Here is a 26,709-nt window from a genome sequence, read left to right as displayed (position 1 = left end):
ACCGTTTCGCTCTGAGAGGAGCGTTTGGCGTGCCTGTTCAGTGTTTACAAAGACGCGCTCCTCTTTAACGCTAACGTTAATTAGTTGTGCAAATACCTTTTACAACATTAACAATTACGTATACTATATACAAACGAACAATTAACTTTCACTTTAATCATACTATCATTGTTGTGTTATTAAGCAAAATAAGCAAAAGTTTTACTTTTGTTGAAATGTTTACACTGTTACAGAATATTTCGTTTTGCACTTTTTTGTATTGGATGTTTATCTTTATTTTTGCACATTTTAGCAAATAAGCAATACTTTTACTTTTGTTGAAATGTTTACACTGTTGTTACAGAATATTTCCGTTTTGCACTTTTTTGAATTGGATGTTTATCTTTATTTTTGCACATTTTAAAGCAAAATAAGCAATACTTTTACTTTTGAAATGCTTATACTATTGCAGAATATTAAGATTTGCACTGGATGTTTACTTTTATATTTGCACATTAAAAGCAAATAAGCTACTTTTAATTTTGTTAAATGTTTACATTGTTACAGAATATTTTGTCATGTTGTTGTCAATGTTGACTGAGTGGCCATACTTTTTTTTTTGTAAATAAAAGCCATGCCTTTTGAAAAAACTGGCCTACATTTATTTTTTCATCTTCATTTTAAATAAAAAAAATAATCGGTAAAAGGAAAAATAATCTATAGATTAATCGAAAAATAATCTATAGATTAACCGATTAATCGAAAAAATAATCTATAGATTAATCGATAGAAAAATAATCGTTAGCTGCAGCCTTACTTGAAACTGTTTAATGTTGCACTTTTTATATGTAGAACAAAAGTTTTGTCATTTTATTTAATCTGAGCAACAACTGGAGGCAGTTTAATGTTGATTAACGTGGGCAGAATTATTATAGTGTTCCCAATGTTAAACGGATAAAGTCATTGTTTACAAATTTGGTAAATAAATAACCAAAAAATTTATATTTTGTTGTTCTCTTACTGTACCGAAAATGAACCGAACCGTGACCTCTAAACCGAGGTACGTATCGAACCAAAATGTTTGTGTACCGTTACACCCCTAATATATAGTCAATAAAATACACATACAAATATAAATACTCAATAATAAAATATAAATAGTCAACACATATATATTAATATGTAATTATTGGAAAATAATAACTAAAAAAATAGATAAATATATACCGTATTTTCGGAGTATAAGTCGCACCGGCCGAAAATGCATAATAAAGAAGGAAAAAAACACATACAAGTCGCATTTTTTGGGGAAATTTATTTGATAAAACTAGGGCTGCAACAACTAATCGATTATAAAAATAGTTGCCGATTAATTTAGTCATCGATTCGTTGGATCTATGCTATGCGCAGAGGCATTTTTATTTTTATTTTTTATAAACCTTTATTTATAAACTGCAACATGTACAAACAGCTGAGAAACAATAATCAAAGTAAGTATGGTGCCAGTATGCTGTTTTTTCCCCCCAATAAAATACTGGAAAGGATAGAAATGGAGTTTGTATCTTTTATCCGATTATTAATCGATTTAATAATCGACAGATTAATTGATTATCAAATTAATCGTTAGTTGCAGCCCTAGATAAAAGCCAACAGCAAGAATAGACATTTGAAAGGCAATTTAAAATTAAAGCTGCAAGCAGCATTGGTCGGGCCCGCGTATTTGGCAGGTGCTAGTCCTAACTGTCCCAATACTTTTGTCCAGTGATAGTCATAAGTGTCCCAATACTTTTGTCTACTTTTAGTCTGAAGTGTCCCAAGACTTTTGTCTAGTGTACCTACCTTGTCTGCATTGTGTGGGCACGTTGGTGCTTCCTGCTTTTAAGCAGCCATCTTAAAAAAACAGCAGCGCAAAAGCATCAGCGCAGCGGGTCTTTGAAGGGTCATAAAATCAAAACCGGAGCAGTTATAAAAAAAGCGCTTCTGTCATTGTAATCACAAGGGTTCAATCTCTCTCCTGTGTTAGTTTGAAGGCGTAACGACAAACGCGCTCAGAGGAGTTCGTTTTTGAAGGAAGGTGACCGGTTTTTACAAAAAAATTGTTTTGAAGGGGGAATAGCAAACTTCCTGTTGATTTTTGCTGGTTGTTGTCAATGTATGAAATGTAGGTCTAAGTGAGACCTACATAGAGGTTTTTGTTTCATGTCTCTCCGACCTTCCCAGTGGGAGTTACAGGCAGTTTTGTCATTTGTTTCTCCCGAGGAGCAGTTTTTTTTGCGTTTTATTAAAAAATTGCGCTAGAGCACAATTTTGAGATTTTGGGTTAGGTTTTTTTTATTAGATCACAATTTTTGCCAGTCCTGATGTGTGTGTTCAGTTCGGTGAGTTTTGAAGCATGTTAAGGGGGTCAAATTACAGCTCAAAGAGGCAAAAGTGACTGTTTTCTGTACTTTTTTGTCTTGAAGGGGGAATTGCCAACTTCCTGTTGATTTTTGCCCGAGGATGTACAATTATGAAAGGTAGGTGTAAGTCAGACCTACATAGAGGTTTTTGTTTCAAAGTGGGCAAAAGTCCCAAAATTGATCAAAAATCACACCCAGGTTAGAGTCCCACAAGTCCCGCCGCGTTCCACCAGAGTCCGGGGGTGCCTGACATGTCCAGAACCCACCCAGCAAAGTCGCACTGTGAGTGGGGGAAAAAGTTGGAAAAGTGGGCAAAAGTCCCGAAAAAGATCAAAAATCACACCCAGGTTCGAGTCCCACAAGTCCCGCCGCGTCCCAACAGAGTCCGGGGGTGCCCGACATGTCCAGAACCCACCCAGCAAAGTCACACTGTGAGTGGGGGAAAAAGTTGGAAAAGTGGGCAAAAGTCCCGAAAAAGATCAAAAATCACACCCAGGTTCGAGTCCCACAAGTCCCGCCGCGTCCCAACAGAATCCGGGGGTGCCTGACATGTCCAGAACCCACCCAGCAAAGTCGCACTGTGAGTGGGGGAAAAAGTTGGAAAAGTGGGCAAAAGTCCCGAAAAAGATCAAAAATCACACCCAGGTTCGAGTCCCACAAGTCCCGCCGCGTCCCAACAGAGTCCGGGGGTGCCTGACATGTCCAGAACCCACCCAGCAAAGTCGCACTGTGAGTGGGGGAAAAAGTTGGAAAAGTGGGCAAAAGTCCCGAAAAAGATCAAAAATCACACCCAGGTTCGAGTCCCACAAGTCCCGCCGCGTCCCAACAGAGTCCGGGGGTGCCCGACATGTCCAGAACCCACCCAGCAAAGTCGCACTGTGAGTGGGGGAAAAAGTTGGAAAAGTGGGCAAAAGTCCCGAAATTGATCAAAAATCACACCCAGGTTAGAGTCCCACAAGTCCCGCCGCGTTCCACCAGAGTCCGGGGGTGCCTGACATGTCCAGAACCCACCCAGCAAAGTCGCACTGTGAGTGGGGGAAAAAGTTGGAAAAGTGGGCAAAAGTCCCGAAAAAGATCAAAAATCACACCCAGGTTCGAGTCCCACAAGTCCCGCCGCGTCCCAACAGAATCCGGGGGTGCCCGACATGTCCAGAACCCACCCAGCAAAGTCGCACTGTGAGTGGGGGAAAAAGTTGGAAAAGTGGGCAAAAGTCCCGAAAAAGATCAAAAATCACACCCAGGTTCGAGTCCCACAAGTCCCGCCGCGTCCCAACAGAATCCGGGGGTGCCCGACATGTCCAGAACCCACCCAGCAAAGTCGCACTGTGAGTGGGGGAAAAAGTTGGAAAAGTGGGCAAAAGTCCCGAAAATAATCTCTTACGTGAATGACATCAATAATATTATAATGTGTTAATCATTTCACACATAAGTCGCTCCTGAGTATAAGTCGTACCCAAACTATGAAAAAAACTGTGACTTATAGTCCGAAAAATACGGTAAATATTTAGAGAATATATATATATAGTAGGGGTGTAACGGTACGTGTATTTGTATTGAACCGTTTCGGTACGGGTGTTCCGGTTCGGTTCGGAGGTGTACCGAACGAGTTTCCACACAGACATATTAAGTCGCGTAACGTACGTTGTGTAAACAATGCACACCGAGGCACAACACACGGCATGCTAGCAGCTAACGGGCTAGGATAGACTGACCATACGTCCTCTTTTCACCGGACATGTCCTCTTTTGCGGAGCTGTCAGGGCGGAGTTTCTTAAATGCCTCAAATGTCCGGCATTTTGAGTTAGGGTTGGATGTATTTTCAATGTACGTTCAGGGTTATGAAGGGGTTAAAAACAAAACAAACAGCAGCATTGGTGAGGGAGGGGCAGAGACAGAGAGAGAGAGAGAGTTATGATAAACGCGCATGCGTCGCCAGGCTCTGCTTTTCATCCATAGATTTATCACATTTAATTTTTTATTATCTATAGCAGGGGTGTCAAAAGTTTTAAAGGCCCACAGCACATTCTAAAAATACTATTCAAATAAACAAAAACATAACAAAAGTGAAATAAAAAAGTTTAAAAGGTTAAATGTAATTTAGAAAAAGTTGCAATGTTGACTAATAAAACTAAGCTGTTTTTTTTCTTTCAAACTGTCATTGCTCAAAACATAATATTGAATCAAAATCAATGTTATTATGAATTATTAACCTATCCAAGGTTCCCATTACTTCACATCAAATATTACACAAAAAAAAAAATTTTTGGTAGAAAATTTTGCAAATTTGGTAAATAAATAACCCAAAAATTTATATTTTGTTGTTTTCTTACTGTACCGAACCGTGACCTCTAAACCGAGGTACGTACCGAACCGACATTTTTGTGTACCGTTACACCCCTATTTAATATAATAATTGTATCTGCAAAACAACCACCATATAAATATTTAATGAATATATATATATAGTCAATAAAATACACATAAAAATATAAATACTCAATAATAAAATATAAATAGTCAACAAACATATATTAATATGTAATTATTGGAAGATAATCACAAAAAAAAAAAAAGATAAATATATATATATTAATGCAGCTGAGATAGGCTCCATCACCTCCCGCGACCCCAAAGGGAATAAGCGGTAGAAAAAATGGATGGATGGATGGATATATAGTTAATAAAATACACATACAAATAAAATACTCAATAAAAAAATACTCAATAAACATATATTAATATGTAATTATTGGAAAATAATCACAAAAAAAGAGATAAATATATATACGAACGCAGCTGAGATAGGCTCCAGCACCCCCCGCGACCCCACCATATAAATATTTAATGAATATATATATAGTCAATAAAATACACATAAAAATATAAATACTCAATAATAAAATATAAATCGTCAAACATATATTAATATGTAATTATTGGAAGATAATCACTAAAAAAAATAGATAAATATACATATTAATGCAGCTGAGATAGGCTCCAGCACCCCCCGCGACCCCGAAAGGGACAAGCGGTAGAAAATGGATGGATGGATGGAATAATAAAATAAAAATAGTCAACAAACATATATTAATATGTTATTATTGGAAAATAATCACTAAAAAAATAGATAAATATATATACGAATGCAGCTGAGATAGGCTCCAGCACCCCCCGCGACCCCAAAAGGGACAAGCGGTAGAAAATGGATAGATATACACACAATATATACAATAATAATAATTTAATTTAGTGTCATGTATATCAATAATATTACGTTCTTCTTTGTTGTACTTGGTAAAAACAGGATGAAATAAGAATGTATATTTGCTAAAGGACGAATAAAAGAGTGAAAAAGTGACATTTGTGAGTAAAAAGGGAAGCTAACGGACGGCCGGTGTCCATGCTAGCTAACATAAGAGAAGACACAAGAACAACGCTTCTGACCAAAGTTACCGTTAAAATAGTGTGGAGAAAAAAACAACCTACTTTGACATTCGGGATTTAAGTTGTCACTTTGCAGCCATTTTTCGTGGACCTTTTTAAAAATGTTTTGTTTACTGACGACGACCACTTTTGAATTTCCCTCTCCGCAGAAACATTACGTAATTTCCGCTTCCGCTTCCTTTTCTCTCGCCAGAGCTGCATTTCTTTCCCAATCGCTGGCGCCCCCTGCCGACTGCAGCCGTGTTGTGCACTTCTTTTTGAAATACAAGTCTATTCTTTGACATTATTTTGGTATATATATATGTATTATAATTATATTATTATAAATGTTTTAACGTAGTTTTTATTTGTTTTTTGTTCAAATTCATCAACAAAAATAAATGTTATGTATAAATGTTTATATGTATTTTATTTTAAACTATTCAGATTAAATAATACTATATATATATATGTTTTATGCTAAACCTAATTAATCTTATATAAATATATACATGCAAATGTATGTATATCATTTTTGAAATTGTAATATAGTTTTAGTTGTATAATTTATATGTTATTTAGGTTGAACAATTATATATATATATATATATATATATATATATATATATATATATATATATATATATATATATATGTATATATATATATATATATATATATAATTATGTGTTAGATATAATTAACAAAAACATATATATGTACACATACATACATGTATATGGTATTATTTGTTAGATTTAACATAGAAATAGGTATATTCTTTTATTTGAATATTTCAAAATGAGATACATATAATTTATTTTTGTTAATAAAGTCAATATAAAATATATACGTATGAGAAATATGACATATATATATATATATATATATATATATATATATATATATATATATATATATATATATATATATATATATATATATATATATATATATACAGTAACAATTATGGCAATCTTTAGAACATATCGAAAATTGAAAAACAGTATCTGGTGTTTTCTTATGGGAAAAAAATGGTAGCGTTATATTATTATAAATGTTTTAACGTAATTTTTTATTTGTTTTTTGTTCAAATTTATCAACAAAAATAAATGTTATGTATAAATGTTTACATGTATTTTATTTTAAACTATTGAGATTAAATAATACTATATGTATGTTTTATGCTATACCTAATTAATTTTATATAAATATATACATGCAAATGTATGTATATCATTTTTGAAATTGTAATATAGTTTTAGTTATATAATAACAATTATATATATATATATATATATATATATATATATATATATATATATATATATATATATATATATATATATATATATATATATATATATATATATATGTAATTATGTGTTAGATATAATTAACAAAAACATATATATGTACACATATACATATACATACATGTATATGGTATTATTTGTTAGATTTAACATAGAAATAGGTATAATATTATTTTATTTGAATATTTCAAAATGAGATACATATAATTTATTTTTGTTAATAAAGTCAACATAAAATATATACGTATGAGAAATATGACATATAAATATGACAATACTTTTATATATATATATGTATATATATATATATATATACATATATATATATATATACATATATATATATATATATATATATATATATATATACATATATACATATATACATATACATACATATACATATACATACATATATATATATATATATATATATATATATATATATATATATATATATATATATATATATATATATATATATATATATATATATACAGTAACAATGATGTCAATCTTTAGAACATATCGAAAATTGAAAAACAGTATCTGGTGTTTTTTTATGGGAAAAAAAATGGTAGCGTAAAGTTGAACAAAAAACTATATTTGGATCAAATTTAACATAAAAATATATACAATTACCTTTGAACAATAATTCATATTATTTTATATTTATATGGACAAATAGAAAAATGGATGGATGAATAGACGTTAATATGATGTGATTTTATTTTGAAAATGTTGATGCGGTTATATCGTTTCAGCCATGTTTTGAAGCAAAGAGGAAGTTGCGTAATCGCCAGCAAGCTGTCATTTCCTGTATAGTGTGATTTTATTTTGAAAATGTTGATAGTTATTTAGTTTCAGCCATGTTTTGAAGCAAAGAGGACGTTGCGTAATTGCGAACAAGCTGTCATTTCCTGTATGGTGTGATTTTATTTTGAAAATGTTGATAAAGTTATATCGTTTCAGCCTTGTTTTGAAGCAAAGAGGAAGTTGCGTAATCGCCAGCAAGCGGTCATTTCCTGTACTGCCCAGCAGGGAGCGCCAAAGATCGCGGCTGACTTTCTTTAATCGCCACTTTTCGCCACTCTCTTGTCACGTGACATTCGAGTACGTTCTACGCGTCTCTCGTCACGTGACATAAGAGCCTCCAACGGAAAAGAACAAAGCGTTTTATTTTGGCGACGTTGGCAGGGGAGGGGCGGGGCCTGCAGGTGAGGTCAGCGCTGACAGTGTGCGTGCGCGCTCCGGGGCGCGTTCCCGCCTACCCGCCTACCCGCCCTCAGGTGCCGCAGTCACAGTCGCTGTTTGCCAGGCCGCCGCCGCCGCCGTCATCTTCTTCCTCTTTTCCCCCGCGGCGCCGCTTCCTCCCGTCGGTCATGTTCAGCTGGGTGAAGCAGGAGCAGGGCGGCCGCAACAAGGAGGGCGAGATGTACCAGACGGTGACCGAGGGTCTGCAGAGCCTCTACAGCAAGAAGCTGCTCCCCCTGGAGGAGACCTACCTCTTCCACGACTTCCACAGTCCCGCCCTGGAGCCCGCCGACTTCCACAGCAAGCCCATGGTGCTGCTGGTGGGCCAGTACTCCACCGGCAAGACCACCTTCATCAGGTCCGTACTACGCCCACCGGACTCCCCGGCGAAACACGCGCATTCCACTTCGCCCCCTTCCACGTCGGCGCGGCGCGCGCTTTCGAGCGTCGAGCGAACGGGGCGACGTCGGACGAGGCGACGGCGGACAATTCGGCGCCGTTCGAGCGACGGGAAACTCTGCGAGGTGCTCGGGGAAGCGCGAGTTCGAATCCCGTCGCGTCGCCGTCTCGACGCCCCGCTTTGATGCACTTCCGCAAACTCCTGCCTGGGAAGATCAGAGCAAATGGACGTTAGGGCAACAGTGACGCCGCGCGTGTTTATTACGTACACGCCGAACGCGACGGCGAACGTAAATACCGTAGAATCCACGTCCACTCTGTCGTAGAAATGCACAAGGGCAGCGCGATCGGCGTGAACCTGTTAAATCAGCCGTTTTCCAACAGGAGTTTGGTGGGGTGTCGAACTCGTTATGGCTGCCCTCTTTAAACAGCGAGTAATAATATATCCAGGGACAAGCGGTAGAAAATGGATTTGTTTGTGAGACGTCTGTAGATTTCACAGTCAAAAACTGTCAACTCGCCAGAATTTGACAGTGTGTTTACAAAATATTACAGTAAATTGTAAAACCTTACCACTGTTTTTTTAGTCGACAGAATTTTACAGTAAACATTTTTAGAACATATCGTAAATTGAAAACCGGTATCACTGTTTGTTTTTTTACGAAAAAACCTGGCGGAGTCGACTGCTTTTTACAGTAAAAATTAGTAATTTTTTTTACAGATAAAAACTGGCAACTTAGTCCCCGGAGTTTTGCAGTAAAAATTATGGCAATCTTTGTTATCAAAAATTTCAAAACAGTATAAGGTGTTTTTTACGGAAAAAATGGTAGTGTAGTCAACAGAATTTTACAGTAAAAATTATGGCAATTTTTGGAATATATTGTCCTAAATTGAAAAACAGCATCACTGTTTTTTTTTTACGGGAAAAAATGGTATCGTAGTCGACAGAATTTTACAGTAAACATTTTTAGAACATATCGTAAATTGAAAACCGGTATCACTGTTTGTTTTTTACGAAAAAACATAGCTTAGTCGACTGCTTTTTAGAGTAAAAATGACATAGATTTTTTACAGATAAAAACTGCCAACTTAGTCCCCGGAGTTTTGCAGTAAATATTATGGCAATCTTTAGAACATATTATCGAAAATTTAAAAACAGTATCCTGTTTTTTTTTAATGGAAAATAATGGTAGCGTAGTCAAAATAATTTTACAGTAAAAATGATGGCAATTTTTAAAATATATTATAGTACATTGAAAAACAGTAACTTTTTTTTTACGGAAAGAAAATGGTATCGTAGTCGACAGAATTTTACAGTAAAAATTAGTGATTTTTTTTACAGATAAATGGCAACTTAGTTCCCAGAATTTTACTGTAAAATATACAGTGTGTTTACAAAATATTACAGTAAATTGTAAAACCTTACCACGGTTTTTTTAGTCGACAGAATTTTACAGTAAACATTTTTAGAACATATCGTAAATTGAAAAACGGTATCACTTAGTTATTTTTTTACGAAAAAACGTAGCTTAGTCGACTGCTTTTTACAGTAAAAATGACAGATTTTTTACAGATAAAAACTGCCAACTTAGTCCCTGGAATTTTACAGTAAATATTATGGCAATCTTTAGAACATGTTATCGAAAATTTAAAAACAGTATCAGGTGTTTTTTACGGAAAAAATGGTAGCGTAGTCAAAAGAATTTTACAGTAAAAATTATGGCAATTTTTTAAATATATTATAGTACATTGAAAAACAGTATAACTGTTTTTTTTTACGGAAAAAAAATTGTATCGTAGTTGACAGAATTTTACAGTAAAAATTACAGTGATTTTTTTTACAGATAAATGGCAACTTAGTTCCCAGAATTTTACTGTAAAATATACAGTGTGTTTACAAAATATTACAGTAAATTGTAAAACCTTACCACGGTTTTTTTAGTCGACAGAATTTTACAGTAAACATTTTTAGAACGTATCGTAAATTGAAAACCGGTATCCCTGTTTGTTTTTTACGAAAAAAATTGTGGCGGAGTCGACTGCTTTTTACAGTAAAAATGTGTGATTTTTTTCAGATAAAATCTTGCCAAATAGTCCCCAGGATTTTACAGTAAACATTTTTAGAACATATCGTAAATTGAAAACCGGTATCACTGTTTGTTTTTTTACGAAAAAAAACCTGGCGGAGTCGACTGCTTTTTACAGTAACAATTTGTGATTTTTTACAGATAAAATCTGGCAACTTAGTCCCCAGAATTTTACAGTAAACATTTTTAGAACATATCGTAAATTGAAAACCGGTATCACTGTTTGTTTTTTTACGAAAAAAAACGTGGCGGAGTCGACTGCTTTTTACAGTAAAAATTAGTGATTTTTTACAGATAAAATCTGGCAACTTAGTCCCCAGAATTTTACAGTAAACATTTTTAGAACATATCGTAAATTGAAAACCGGTATCACTGTTTGTTTTTTTACGAAAAAAAAACGTGGCGGAGTCGACTGCTTTTTACAGTAAAAATTAGTGATTCTTTTACAGATAAAATCTGGCAACTTAGTCCCTGGAATTTTACAGTAAATATTATGGCAATCTTTAGAACATACTATCAAAAAATAAAAAACAGTATAATGTGTTATTTTTATGGAAAACAATTGTAGTGTAGTCAACAGAATTTTACAGTAGAAATTATGGCAATTTTTAGAATATATTATCGTAAATTGAAAAACAGTATGACTTGGTTTTTTTTACGGAAAAAAATGGTATCGTAGTCGACAGAATTTTACAGTAAACATTTTTAGAACATATCGTAAATTGAAAAACGGTATCACTGTTTGTTTTTTACGAAAAAACGTGGCGGAGTCGACTGCTTTTTACAGTAAAAATGAGTGATTCTTTACAGATAAAAACTGCCAACTTAGTCCCCGGAGTTTTGCAGTAAAAATTATGGCAATCTTTAGGACATGTTATCGAAAATTTTAAAACAGTACAAGGTGTTTTTTACGGAAAAAATGGTAGTGTAGTCAACAGAATTTTACAGTAAAAATTATGGCAATTTTTGGAATATATTATCCTAAATTGAAAAACAGTTTCACTGTTTTTTTTTACGGAAAAAAATGGTATCGTTGTCGACAGAATTTTACAGTAAACATTTTTAGAACATATAGTAAATTGAAAAATGGTATCGCTGTTTGTTTTTTACGACAAAACGTAGCGTAGTTGACTGCTTTTTAGAGTAAAAATGACAGATTTTTTACAGATAAAAACTGCCAACTTAGTCCCCGGAATTTTGCAGTAAAAATTATGGCAATCTTTAGGACATGTTATCGAAAATTTAAAAACAGTATCAGGTGTTTTTTACGGAAAAAAATGGTAGCATAGTCAACAGAATTTCACAGTAAAAATTATGGCAATTTTTAAAATATATTATCGTAAATTGAAAAACAGTATACGGTAACTGTTTTTTTTACGGGAAAAAAATGGTATCGTAGTCTTCAGAATTTTACAGTAAAAATTACCGTGATTTTTTTACAGATAAATGGCAACTTAGTTCCCAGAATTTTACTGTAAAATATACAGTGTGTTTTCAAAATATTACAGTAAATTGTAAAACCTTACCACGGTTTTTTTAGTCGACAGAATTTTACAGTAAACATTTTTAGAACGTATCGTAAATTGAAAACCGGTATCACTGTTTGTTTTTTACGAAAAAAATCGTGGCGGAGTCGACTGCTTTTTACAGTAAAAATTTGTGATTTTTTTCAGATAAAATCTGGCAACTTAGTCCCCGGAATTTTACAGTAAATATAATGGCAATCTTTAGAACATATTATCGAAAATTTAAAAACAGTATCCTGTGTTTTTTTATGGAAAATAATTGTAGTGTAGTCAACAGAATTTTACAGTAAAAATTATGGCACTTTTTAGAATATATTATCGTAAATTTATTTATTTGTTTAAATTGAAAAACATTATGACTTGTTTTTTTTTACGGAAAAAAAAGGTATCCTAGTCGACAGAATTTTACAGTAAACATTTTTAGAACATATCGTAAATTGAAAACCGGTATCACTGTTTGTTTTTTACGAAAAAACGTGGCGGAGTCGACTGCTTTTTACAGTAAAAATTAGTGATTCTTTACAGATAAAAACTGCCAACTTAGTCCCCGGAGTTTTGCAGTAAAAATTATGGCAATCTTTAGGACATGTTATCGAAAATTTTAAAATAGTATCAGGTGTTTTTTACAGAATAAATGGTAGTGTAGTCAACAGAATTTTACAGTAAAAATTATGGCAATTTTTGGAATATATTATCCTAAATTGAAAAACAGTAACACTGTTTTTTTTTACGGAAAAAAATGGTATCGTTGTCGACAGAATTTTACAGTAAACATTTTTAGAACATATAGTAAATTGAAAAACGGTATCACTGTTTGTTTTTTTACGAAAAAACGTAGCGTAGTTGACTGCTTTTTAGACTAAAAATGACAAGATTTTTTACGGATAAAAACTGCCAACTTAGTCCCTGGAATTTTACAGTAAATACTATGGCAATCTTTAGAACATGTTATCGAAAATTTAAAAACAGTATCAGGTGTTTTTTACGGAAAAAATGGTAGCGTAGTCAAAAGAATTTTACAGTAAAAATTATGGCAATTTTTAAAATATATTATAGTACATTGAAAAACAGTAAAACTATTTTTTTTTTTGGAAAAAAATGGTATCGTAGTCGACAGAATTTTATAGTAAAAATTACAGTGATTTTTTTTTACAGATAAATGGCAACTTAGTTCCCAGAATTTTACTGTAAAATATACAGTGTGTTTACAAAATATTACAGTAAATTGTAAAACCTTACCACGGTTTTTTTAGTCGACAGAATTTTACAGTAAACATTTTTAGAACGTATCGTAAATTGAAAACCGGTATCCCTGTTTGTTTTTTACGAAAAAAATTGTGGCGGAGTCGACTGCTTTTTACAGTAAAAATGTGTGATTTTTTTCAGATAAAATCTTGCCAAATAGTCCCCAGGATTTTACAGTAAACATTTTTAGAACATATCGTAAATTGAAAACCGGTATCACTGTTTGTTTTTTTACGAAAAAAAAACCTGGCGGAGTCGACTGCTTTTTACAGTAACAATTTGTGATTTTTTACAGATAAAATCTGGCAACTTAGTCCCCAGAATTTTACAGTAAACATTTTTAGAACTTATCGTAAATTGAAAACCGGTATCACTGTTTGTTTTTTTACGAAAAAAAACGTGGCGGAGTCGACTGCTTTTTACAGTAAAAATTAGTGATTTTTTACAGATAAAATCTGGCAACTTAGTCCCCAGAATTTTACAGTAAACATTTTTAGAACATATCGTAAATTGAAAACCGGTATCACTGTTTGTTTTTTTACGGAAAAAAAACGTGGCGGAGTCGACTGCTTTTTACAGTAAAAATTAGTGATTCTTTTACAGATAAAATCTGGCAACTTAGTCCCTGGAATTTTACAGTAAATATTATGGCAATCTTTAGAACATACTATCAAAAAATAAAAAACAGTATAATGTGTTATTTTTATGGAAAACAATTGTAGTGTAGTCAACAGAATTTTACAGTAAAAATTATGGCAATTTTTAGAATATATTATCGTAAATTGAAAAACAGTATGACTTGGTTTTTTTTACGGAAAAAAATGGTATCGTAGTCGACAGAATTTTACAGTAAACATTTTTAGAACATATCGTAAATTGAAAAACGGTATCACTGTTTGTTTTTTACGAAAAAACGTGGCGGAGTCGACTGCTTTTTACAGTAAAAATGAGTGATTCTTTACAGATAAAAACTGCCAACTTAGTCCCCGGAGTTTTGCAGTAAAAATTATGGCAATCTTTAGGACATGTTATCGAAAATTTTAAAACAGTACAAGGTGTTTTTTACGGAAAAAATGGTAGTGTAGTCAACAGAATTTTACAGTAAAAATTATGGCCATTTTTGGAATATATTATCCTAAATTGAAAAACAGTTTCACTGTTTTTTTTTACGGAAAAAAATGGTATCGTTGTCGACAGAATTTTACAGTAAACATTTTTAGAACATATAGTAAATTGAAAAATGGTATCGCTGTTTGTTTTTTACGAAAAAACGTAGCGTAGTTGACTGCTTTTTAGAGTAAAAATGACAGATTTTTTACAGATAAAAACTGCCAACTTAGTCCCCGGAATTTTGCAGTAAAAATTATGGCAATCTTTAGGACATGTTATCGAAAATTTAAAAACAGTATCAGGTGTTTTTACGGAAAAAAATGGTAGCATAGTCAACAGAATTTCACAGTAAAAATTATGGCAATTTTTAAAATATATTATCGTAAATTGAAAAACAGTATACGGTAACTGTTTTTTTTACGGGAAAAAAATGGTATCGTAGTCTTCAGAATTTTACAGTAAAAATTACAGTGATTTTTTTTACAGATAAATGGCAACTTAGTTCCCAGAATTTTACTGTAAAATATACAGTGTGTTTTCAAAATATTACAGTAAATTGTAAAACCTTACCACGGTTTTTTTAGTCGACAGAATTTTACAGTAAACATTTTTAGAACGTATCGTAAATTGAAAACCGGTATCACTGTTTGTTTTTTACGAAAAAAATCGTGGCGGAGTCGACTGCTTTTTACAGTAAAAATTTGTGATTTTTTTCAGATAAAATCTGGCAACTTAGTCCCCGGAATTTTACAGTAAATATAATGGCAATCTTTAGAACATATTATCGAAAATTTAAAAACAGTATCCTGTGTTTTTTTATGGAAAATAATTGTAGTGTAGTCAACAGAATTTTACAGTAAAAATTATGGCAATTTTTAGAATATATTATCGTAAATTGAAAAACAATATGACTTGTTTTTTTTACGGAAAAAAATGGTATCCTAGTCGACAGAATTTTACAGTAAACATTTTTAGAACATATCGTAAATTGAAAAACGGTATCACTGTTTGTTTTTTACGAAAAAACGTGGCGGAGTCGACTGCTTTTTACAGTAAAAATGAGTGATTCTTTACAGATAAAAACTGCCAACTTAGTCCCCGGAGTTTTGCAGTAAAAATTATGGCAATCTTTAGGACATGTTCTCGAAAATTTAAAAACAGTATCCTGTGTTTTTTTTTATGGAAAACAATTGTAGTGTAGTCAACAGAATTTTACAGTAAAAATGATGGCAATTTTTAGAATGTATTATCGTAAATTGAAAAACAGTGTCACTGGGTTTTTTTTACGGAAAAAAATGGTACCGTAGTCGACAGAATTTTACAGTAAACATTTTTAGAACATATTGTAAATTGAAAAACGGTATCACTTTATTTTTTTACGAAAAAACGTAGCTTAGTCGACTGCTTTTTAGAGTAAAAATGACAGATTTTTTACAGATAAAAACTGCCAACTTAGTCCCCGGAATTTTACAGTAAATATTATGGCAATCTTTAGAACATATTATCGAAAATTTAAAAACAGTATCTGGTGTTTTCTATGGAAAAAAATGGTAGCATAGTCAACAGAATTTCACAGTAAAAATTATGGCAGTTTTTTAAAATTATATTATCCTAAATTGAAAAACAGTATCACTGTTTTTTTTTTACGGAAAAAAATGGAATCGTAGTCGACAGAATTTTACAGTAAACATTTTTAGAACATATCGTAAATTGAAAAACGGTATCACTTTGTTATTTTTTTACGAAAAAAAGTAGCTTAGTCGACTGCTTTTTAGAGTAAAAATGACAGATTTTTTACAGATAAAAACTGCCAACTTAGTCCCTGGAATTTTGCAGTAAAAATTATGGCAATCTTTAGAACGTGTTATCGAAAATCTAAAAACAGTATCAGGTGTTTTTTACGGAAAAAAATGGTAGCGTAGTCCACAGAATTTTACAGTAAAAATTATGGCAATTTTTGGAATATATTATCCTAAATTGAAAAACAGTACCACTGTTTTTTTTTTACGGAAAAAAATGGTATCGTAGTCAACAGAATTTTACAGTAAACATTTTTAGAACATATAGTAAATTGAAAAACGGTATCACTGTTTGTTTTTTGCGAAAAAAACGTAGCGTAGTTGACTGCTTTTTAGAGTAAAAATGACATAGATTTTTGACGGATAAAAACTGCCAACTTAGTCCCCGGAGTTTTGCAGTAAAACTTATGGCAATCTTTAGGACATGTTATCGAAAATTTAAAAACAGTATCAGGTGTTTTTTACGGAAAAAAATGGTAGCGTACTCAACAGAATTTTACAGTAAAAATTATGGCAGTTTAAAAAAAATATATTATCGTAAATTGAAAAACAGTATCACTGTTTTTTTTTACGGGGAAAAAATGGTATCGTAGTCGACAGAATTTTACAGTAAACATTTTTAGAACATATCGTAAATTGAAAAACGGTATCACTTTGTTATTTTTTTACGAAAAAACGTAGATTAGTCGACTGTTTTTTAGAGTAAAAATTACAGATTTTTTACAGATAAAAACTGCCAACTTAGTCCCCGGAATTTTGCAGTAAAAATTATGGCAATCTTTAGGACATGTTATCGAAAATTTAAAAACAGTATCAGGTGTTTTTTACGGAAAAAAATGGTAGCGTAGTCAACAGAATTTTACAGTAAAAATTATGGCAATTTTTTAAATATATTATCGTACATTGAAAAACTGTGTAACTGTTTTTTTTTACGAAAAAAAATGGTATCGTAGTCGACAGAATTTTACAGTAAAAATTACAGTGATTTTTTTTTGAAGATAAATGGCAACTTAGTTCCCAGAATTTTACTGTAAAATATACAGTGTGTTTACAAAATATTACAGTAAATTGTAAAACCTTACCACGGTTTTTTTAGTTGACAGAATTTTACAGTAAACATTTTTAGAACGTATCGTAAATTGAAAACCGGTATCACTGTTTGTTTTTCACGAAAAAAATCGTGGCGGAGTCGACTGCTTTTTACAGTAAAAATTTGTGATTTTTTTCAGATAAAATCTGGCAACTTAGTCCCCGGAATTTTAAAGTAAATATAATGGCAATCTTTAGGACATGTTATCGAACATTTTAAAACAGTATAAGGTGTTTTTTACGGGAAAAATGGTAATGTAGTCAAGAGAATTTTACAGTAAAAATTATGGTAATTTTTGGAATATATTATCCTCAATTGAAAAACAGTATCACTGTTTTTTTTTTACGGAAAAAACTGGTATCGTAGCCGACAGAATTTTACAGTAAACATTTTTAGAACATATCGTAAATTGAAAAACGGTATCACTTTGTTATTTTTTTACGAAAAAACGTAGCTTAGTCGACTGCTTTTTAGAGTAAAAATGACATAGATTTTTTACAGATAAAAACTGCCAACTTAGTCCTCGGAGTTTTGCAGTAAATATTATGGCAATCTTTAGAACATATTATCGAAAACATTTTTATGGAAAATAATGGTAGCGTAGTCAAAAGAATTTCACAGTAAAAATTATGGCAATTTTTTAAATATATTATCGTACATAAAAACAGTGTAACTGGGTTTTTTTTTACGAAAAAAAAAGGTATCGTAGTCGACAGAATTTTACAGTAAAAATTACAGTGATTTTTTTTTTACAGATAAAATGGCAACTTAGTTCCCAGAATTTTACTGTAAAATATACAGTGTGTTTATAAAATATTACAGTAAATTGTAAAACCTTACCACTGTTTTTTTAGTCGACAGAATTTTACAGTAAACATTTTTAGAACATATCGTAAATTGAAAACCGGTATCACTGTTTGTTTTTTTACGAAAAAAAACGTGGCGGAGTCGACTGCTTTTTACAGTAAAAATTAGTGATTTTTTTCAGATAAAATCTGGCAACTTAGTCCCCAGAATTTTACCGTAAATATAATGGCAATCTTTAGAACATATTATCGAAAATTAAAAAACAGTATCCTGTGTTTTTTTTTATGGAAAACAATTGTAGTGTAGTCAACAGAATTTTACAGTAAAAATTATGGCAATGTTTTGAATGTATTATCGTAAATTGAAAAACAGTATCATTGTTTTTTTTTACGGAAAAAAATGGTATCGTAATCGACAGAATTTTACATTAAACATTTTTAGAACATATAGTAAATAAAAAAACAGTATCACTATTTGTTTTTTACGAAAAAACGTAGCGTAGTCGACTGCTTTTTACAGTCAAAATTACAGTGATTTTTTACGGATAAAAACTGGCAACTTAGTCCCCGGAATTTTACAGTAAATATTATGGCAATCTTTAGAACATGTTATCGAAAATTTAAAAACAGTATCTGGTGTTTTCTATGGAAAATAATTGTAGCGTAGTCAAAAGAATTTCACAGTAAAAATTATGGCAATTTTTTAAATATATTATCGTACATAAAAACAGTGTAACTGTTTTTTTTTACGGAAAAAAAAATGGTATCGTAGTCGACAGAATTTTACAGTAAAAATTACAGTGATTTTATTTACAGATAAATGGCAACTTAGTTCCCAGAATTTTACTGTAAAATATACAGTGTGTTTACAAAATATTACAGTAAATTGTAAAACCTTACCACGGTTTTTTTAGTCGACAGAATTCTACAGTAAACATTTTTAGAACGTATCGTAAATTGAAAACCGGTATCACTGTTTGTTTTTTACGAAAAAAATCGTGGCGGAGTCGACTGCTTTTTACAGTAAACATTTGTGATTTTTTTCAGATAAAATCTGGCAACTTAGTCCCCGGAATTTTACAGTAAATATTATGGCAATCTTTAGAACATATTATCGAAAATTTAAAAACAGTATCTGGTGTTTTCTATGGAAAAAAATGGTAGCATAGTCAACAGAATTTCACAGTAAAAATTATGGCAGTTTTTTAAAATTATATTATTGTAAATTGAAAAACGGTATCACTGTTTTGTTTTTTTTACGGAAAAAAAATGGTATCGTAGTCGACAGAATTTTACAGTAAACATTTTTAGAACATATCGTAAATTGAACAACGGTATCACTTTGTTATTTTTTTACGAAAAAACGTAGCTTCGTCGACTGCTTTTTAGAGTAAAAATGACAGATTTTTTACAGATAAAAACTGCCAACTTAGTCCCCGGAATTTTACAGTAAATATTATGGCAATCTTTAGAACATATTATCGAAAATTTAAAAACAGTATCTGGTGTTTTCTATGGAAAAAAATGGTAGCATAGTCAACAGAATTTCACAGTAAAAATTATGGCAGTTTTTTAAAATATATTATCGTAAATTGAAAAACAGTATCACTGTTTTTTTTTACGGAAAAAAATGGTATCGTAGTCGACAGAATTTTACAGTAAACATTTTTAGAACATATCGTAAATTGAAAAACGGTATCACTTTGTTATTTTTTTACGAAAAAACGTAGCTTCGTCGACTGCTTTTTAGAGTAAAAATGACAGATTTTTTACAGATAAAAACTGCCAACTTAGTCCCCGGAATTTTGCAGTAAATATTATGGCAATCTTTAGAACATATTATCGAAAATTTAAAAACAGTATCTGGTGTTTTCTATGGAAAGAAATGGTAGCATAGTCAACAGAATTTCACAGTAAAAATTATGGCAGTTTAAAAAAAATATATTATCGTAAATTGAAGAACAGTATCACTGTTTTTTTTTTACGGAAAAAAATGGTATCAGAGTCGACAGAATTTTACAGTAAACATTTTTAGAACGTATCGTAAATTGAAAAACGGTATCATTTTGTTATTTTTTACGAAAAAACGTAGCTTAGTCGACTGCTTTTTAGAGTAAAAATGACAGATTCTTTACAGATAAAAACTGCCAACTTAGTCCCTGGAATTTTGCAGTAAAAATTATGGCAATCTTTAGAACATGTTATCGAAAATTTAAAAACAGTATCTGGTGTTCTCTATGGAAAAAAATGGTAGCATAGTCAACAGAATTTCACAGTAAAAATGATGGCAGTTTTTTAAAATTATATTATTGTAAATTGAAAAACGGTATCACTGTTTGTTTTTTTTTACGAAAAAAAAATGGTATCGTAGTCGACAGAATTTTACAGTAAACATTTTTAGAACATATTGTAAATTGAAAAACGGTATCACTTTGTTATTTTTTTACGAAAAAACGTAGCTTAGTCGACTGCTTTTTAGAGTAAAAATGACAGATTTTTTACAGATAAAAACTGCCAACTTAGTGCCCGGAATTTTGCAGTAAAAATTATGGCAATCTTTAGGACATGTTATCGAAAATTTAAAAACAGTATCAGGTGTTTTTTATGGAAAAAAATGGTAGCGTACTCAACAGAATTTTACAGTAAAAATGATGGCAGTTTTTTTTAATTATATTATCGTAAATTGAAAAACAGTATCACTGTTTTTTTTTTATGGAAAAAAAAATGGTATCGTAGTCGACAGAATTTTACAGTAAACATTTTTAGAACATATCGTAAATTGAAAAACGGTATCACTTTGTTATTTTTTGACGAAAAAACGTAGCTTAGTCGACTGCTTTTTAGAGTAAAAATGACAGATTTTTTACAGATAAAAACTGCCAACTTAGTCCCTGGAATTTTGCAGTAAAAATTATGGCAATCTTTAGAACGTGTTATCGAAAATCTAAAAACAGTATCAGGTGTTTTTTATGGAAAAAAATGGTAGCGTAGTCAACAGAATTTTACAGTAAAAATTATGGCAATTTTTTAAATATATTATCGTACATTAAAAAACACTAACTGTTTTTTTTTACGGAAAAAAAAATGGTATCGTAGTCGACAGAATTTTACAGTAAAAATTAAAGTGATTTTTTTACAGATAAATGGCAACTTAGTTTCCAGAATTTTACTGTAAAATATACAGTGTGTTTACAAAATATTACAGTAAATTGTAAAACCTTACCACGGTTTTTTTAGTCGACAGAATTTTACAGTAAACATTTTTAGAACATATCGTAAAGTGAAAACCGGTATCACTGTTTATTTTTTACGAAAAAAAAACCTGGTGCAGTCTACTGCTTTTTACAGTAAAAATGTGTGATTTTTTACAGATAAAATCTGGCAACTTAGTCCCCGGAAGTTTACAGTAAATATTATGGCAATCTTTAGAACATATTATCGAAAATTTAAAAACAGTATCTGGTGTTTTCTATGGAAAAAAATGGTAGCATAGTCAACAGAATTTCACAGTAAAAATTATGGCAGTTTTTTAAAATATATTATCGTAAATTGAAAAACAGTATCACTGTTTTTTTTTACGGAAAAAAATGGTATCGTAGTCGACAGAATTTTACAGTAAACATTTTTAGAACATATCGTAAATTGAAAAACGGTATCACTTTGTTATTTTTTTACGAAAAAACGTAGCTTCGTCGACTGCTTTTTAGAGTAAAAATGACAGATTCTTTACAGATAAAAACTGCCAACTTAGTCCCTGGAATTTTGCAGTAAAAATTATGGCAATCTTTAGAACATGTTATCGAAAATTTAAAAACAGTATCTGGTGTTCTCTATGGAAAAAAATGGTAGCATAGTCAACAGAATTTCACAGTAAAAATGATGGCAGTTTTTTAAAATTATATTATTGTAAATTGAAAAACGGTATCACTGTTTGTTTTTTTTTACGAAAAAAAAAATGGTATCGTAGTCGACAGAATTTTACAGTAAACATTTTTAGAACATATCGTAAATTGAACAACGGTATCACTTTGTTATTTTTTTACGAAAAAACGTAGCTTCGTCGACTGCTTTTTAGAGTAAAAATGACAGATTTTTTACAGATAAAAACTGTCAACTTAGTCCCCGGAATTTTGCAGTAAAAATTATGGCAATCTTTAGGACATGTTATCGAAAATTTAAAAACAGTATCAGGTGTTTTTTACGGAAAAAATGATAGCGTAGTCAAAAGAATTTTACAGTAAAAATTATGGCAATTTTTTAAATATATTATCGTACATTAAAAAACACTATAACTGTTTTTTTTTACGGGAAAAAAAATGGTATCGTCGTCGACAGAATTTTACAGTAAAAATTAAAGTGATTTTTTTTTACAGATAAATGGCAACTTAGTGCCCAGAATTTTACTGTAAAATATACAGTGTGTTTACAAAATATTACAGTAAATTGTAAAACCTTACCACGGCTTTTTTAGTCGACAGAATTTTACAGTAAACATTTTTAGAACATATCGTAAATTATAAAACGGTATCACTTGTTTGTTTGTTTTACGAAAAAACGTAGCGTAGTCGACTGCGTTTTACAGTAAAAATTACATAGATTTTTTTTTACAAATAAACATTTTTTTCCAATGGAAGTTTGGTATAATAACTTACTTTGTTTCTAGGTCTTCACATTCACTGCTGACAAAACGTTTACATTTAAAAAAATGTATGCGTACGCCGAATGTAACATCCATCCCATCCATTCATTTTCTACCGCTTGTCCCTTTCGGGGTATGTAACAGTGGACTTGAATATTAATAATAATAAAAACAATTAAATATGTAGTGCCTTTTTAGACAGTAATACCCACGTGGACTCTGTCTTTGATATGTTTGATGGCAGCACAATTGGTGTAAATGTATTAAATCAGCTGTTTTCCAATGGAAGTTTGGCAGCTAAGTCGCAACATTCATGGCCGACAAAACATGTTTTTAAAAAACGATGCGTACGCCGAACATAACAGCGAAATGAAATAATAATAATAATTAAAGCTGCGAGCAGCATTGGTCGGGCCCGCGTATTTGGCAGGTGCTAGTCCTAAGTGTCCCAATACTTGTGTCAAGTTTTAGTCCCAAGTGTCCCAATACTTTTGTCCAGTGTAAGTGTCCCAATACTTGTGTCCAGTGGTAGTCCTAAGTGTCCCAATACTTTAGTCTACTTTTAGTGCGAAGTGTCCCAATACTTTTGTCCAGTATTCGTCGTAAGTGTCCCAATACTTTTGTCCAATTTTAGTCCTAAATGTCCCAATACTTTTGTCCAGTGGTAATCCGAAGTGTCCCAATACTTATGTCAAGTTGTAGTCAAGTGTCCCAATACTTTTGTCAAGTTGTAGTCCCAAGAGGCCCAATACTTTTGTCAAGTTGTATTCCTAAGTGTCCCAATACTTTTGTGCAGTGTAAGTGTCCCAATACTTTTGTCCAGTGGTATTCCTAAGTGTCCCAATACTTTTGTCCAGTGGTATTCCTAAGTGTCCCAATACTATTGTGCAGTGTAAGTGTCCCAATACTTTTGTCCAGTTTTGGTCGTAAGTGTCCCAATACTTTTGTCAAGTTGTAGTCCCAAGTGTCCCAATACTTGTGTCAAGTTTTAGTCCCAAGTGTCCCAATACTTTTGTCCAGTGTAAGTGTCCCAATACTTGTGTCCAGTGGTAGTCCTAAGTGTCCCAATACTTTAGTCTACTTTTAGTGCGAAGTGTCCCAATACTTTTGTCCAGTATTCGTCGTATGTGTCCCAATACTTTTGTCCAGTTTTAGTCCTAAGTGTCCCAATACTTTTGTCCAGTGGTAATCCGAAGTGTCCCAATACTTTTGTCAAGTTTTAGTCCCAAGAGGCCCAATACTTTTGTCAAGTTGTAGTCCTAAGTGTCCCAATACTTTTGTCCAGTGTAAGTGTCCCAATACTTTTGTCCAGTTTTCGTCCTAAGTGTCCCAATACTTTTGTCCAGTGTAAGTGTCCCAATACTTTTGTCCAGTTTTCGTCCTAAGTGTCCCAATACTTTTGTCAAGTTGTAGTCCTAAGTGTCCCAATACTTTTGTGCAGTGTAAGTGTCCCAATACTTTTGTCCAGTTTTGGTCATAAGTGTCCCAATACTTGTGTCAAGTTTTAGTCCCAAGTGTCCCAATACTTTTGTCCAGTGTAAGTGTCCCAATACTTGTGTCCAGTGGTAGTCCTAAGTGTCCCAATACTTTAGTCTACTTTTAGTGCGAAGTGTCCCAATACTTTTGTCCAGTTTTAGTCCTAAGTGTCCCAATACTTTTGTCCAGTGGTAATCCGAAGTGTCTCAATACTTTTGTCAAGTTGTAGTCCTAAGTGTCCCAATACTTTTGTCCAGTGTAAGTGTCCCAATACTTTTGTCCAGTTTTCGTCCTAAGTGTCCCACTACTTTTGTCCAGTGTAAGTGTCCCAATACTTTTGTGCAGTGTAAGTGTCCCAATACTTTTGTCCAGTTTTGGTCATAAGTGTCCCAATACTTTTGTCCAGTGGTAGTCCCAAGTGTCCCAATACTTTTGTCCAGTTGTCGTCCTAAGTGTCCCAATACTTTTGTCCAGTGGTAGTCCTAAGTGTCCCAATACTTTTGTCTACTTTTAGTCCGAATTGTCCCAATACTTTAAGCAGCCATCTTGAAAAAACAGCAGCATCAGCGCAGAGGTTCTTTGAAGGGTCATAAAATCAAAACCGGAGCAGGTATCAAAACCCTTTCGCCAACTTTTAATCAGAAGGGTTCAATCTCTCTCCTGTGTTAGTTTGAAGCCGAAACAACAAACGCGCTCAGAGGAGATAATGTTTGAAGAAAGGTGACCGGTTTTTACAAACATTTTGTTTTGAAGGGGGAATAGCAAACTTCCTGTTGATTTTTGCTGGGGGTTGGCAATTTATGAAATGTAGGTCTAAGTGAGACCTACATAGAGGTTTTTGTTTCATGTCTCTCCGACCTTCCCAGTGGGAGTTACAGGCAGTTTTGTCATTTTTTTCTTCCGAGGAGCAGTTTTTTCTGCGTTTTTATTCAAAAATTGCGCTAGAGCGCAATTTTTGAGATTTGGGGTTAGGTTTTTTTATAAGATCACAATGTTTGCCAGTCCTGATGTGTGTGTTCAGTTTGGTGAGTTTTGAAGCGTGTTAAGGGGGTCAAATTACAGCTCAAAGAGGCAAAAGTGACTGTTTTTAGTACTTTTTTGTCTTGAAGGGGGAATTGCCAACTTCCTGTCGATTTTAGCCCGACAATGTACCATTATGAAATGTAGGTCTAAGTCAGACCTACATAGAGGTTTTTGTTTCATGTCTCTCCGACCTTCCCAGTGGGAGTTACAGGCAGTTTTGTCATTTTTTTCTTCCGAGGAGCAGTTTTTTCTGCGTTTTATTCAAAAATTGCGCTAGAGCGCAATTTTGAGATTTGGGGTTAGGTTTTTTTATAAGATCGCAATTTTTGCCAGTCCTGATGTGTGTGTTCAGTTTGGTGAGTTTTGAAGCGTGTTAAGGGGGTCAAAATACAGCTCAAAGAGGCAAAAGTTACTGTTTTTAGTACTTTTTTGTCTTGAAGGGGGAATTGCCAACTTCCTGTTGATTTTTGCTGGCGGTTGTCAATTTATGAAATGTAGGTCTAAGTTAGACCTACATAGAGGTTTTTGTTTCATGTTTCTCCGACCTTCCCAGTGGGAGTTACAGGCAGTTTTGTCATTTTTTTCTTCCAAGGAGCAGTTTTTTTCTGCGTTTTATTAAAAAATTGCGCTAGATTTGGGGTTAGGTTTTTTTATAAGATCGCAATTTTTGCCAGTCCTGATGTGTGCGTTCAGTTTGGTGAGTTTTGAAGCGTGTTAAGGGGGTCGAAATACAGCTCAAAGAGGCAAAAGTGACTGTTTTTAGTACTTTTTTGTCTTGAAGGGGGAATTGCCAACTTCCTGTTGATTTTAGCCCGACAATGTACCATTATGAAATGTAGGTCTAAGTCAGACCTACATAGAGGTTTTTGTTTCATGTCTCTCCGACCTTCCTAGTGGGAGTTACAGGCAGTCTAGTTTTTTTTCCCCTAGGGGGCGCTAGAGCGCAATTTTGAATTTTGTGGTTCGTTTTTTTTTTTAAAAAAGGCAATTTTCGCAGGTCCTGATGTGTGGGTCAAATATGGTGAGTTTTGAAGCATGTTAAGTGGGTCAAATTATAGTTTAATGTGGCGGCGGAAGAATAAAGAATAAAACCATGGGCCATGCGGGCCCTAATAAATTAGGATCATATGGTGCCTTT

The 26,709-nt window shown here is 32.6% G+C and overlaps 2 protein-coding genes across 4 annotated transcripts in view; one reads left to right on the top strand and one right to left on the bottom strand.

The window, feature by feature from the left end:
* Positions 1-9,000, bottom strand: part of g2e3 (G2/M-phase specific E3 ubiquitin protein ligase) — a 37,379-nt gene extending 28,379 nt beyond the window's left edge. The window contains exons 1-2 of one of the 3 annotated variants that reach the window (XM_061987673.2): positions 8,623-9,000; positions 8,397-8,507 (exon numbers count right to left, since the gene is read on the bottom strand). The gene's annotated coding sequence lies outside the window, so the exon portion shown is untranslated. Of the gene's footprint in view, positions 1-5,864; positions 6,143-8,396; positions 8,508-8,622 lie in introns of those variants that run through there. The other 2 variants (XM_061987674.2, XM_061987672.2) reach the window with 2 other exon arrangements.
* Positions 8,500-26,709, top strand: part of ehd4 (EH-domain containing 4) — a 48,561-nt gene continuing 30,351 nt past the window's right edge. Inside the window, exon 1 of the mRNA XM_061987675.1 lies at positions 8,500-8,729. Coding sequence (XP_061843659.1) covers positions 8,500-8,729 — 230 coding nt within the window. The remainder of the gene's footprint in view (positions 8,730-26,709) is intronic.

The sequence above is a fragment of the Nerophis lumbriciformis genome, linkage group LG26, assembly GCF_033978685.3.
Source record: "Nerophis lumbriciformis linkage group LG26, RoL_Nlum_v2.1, whole genome shotgun sequence".
Classification (NCBI taxonomy): Eukaryota; Metazoa; Chordata; class Actinopteri; order Syngnathiformes; family Syngnathidae; genus Nerophis; species Nerophis lumbriciformis.
Note: the sequence above shows the minus strand (reverse complement) of the source record. Positions and strands in the feature narration are given on the sequence as shown.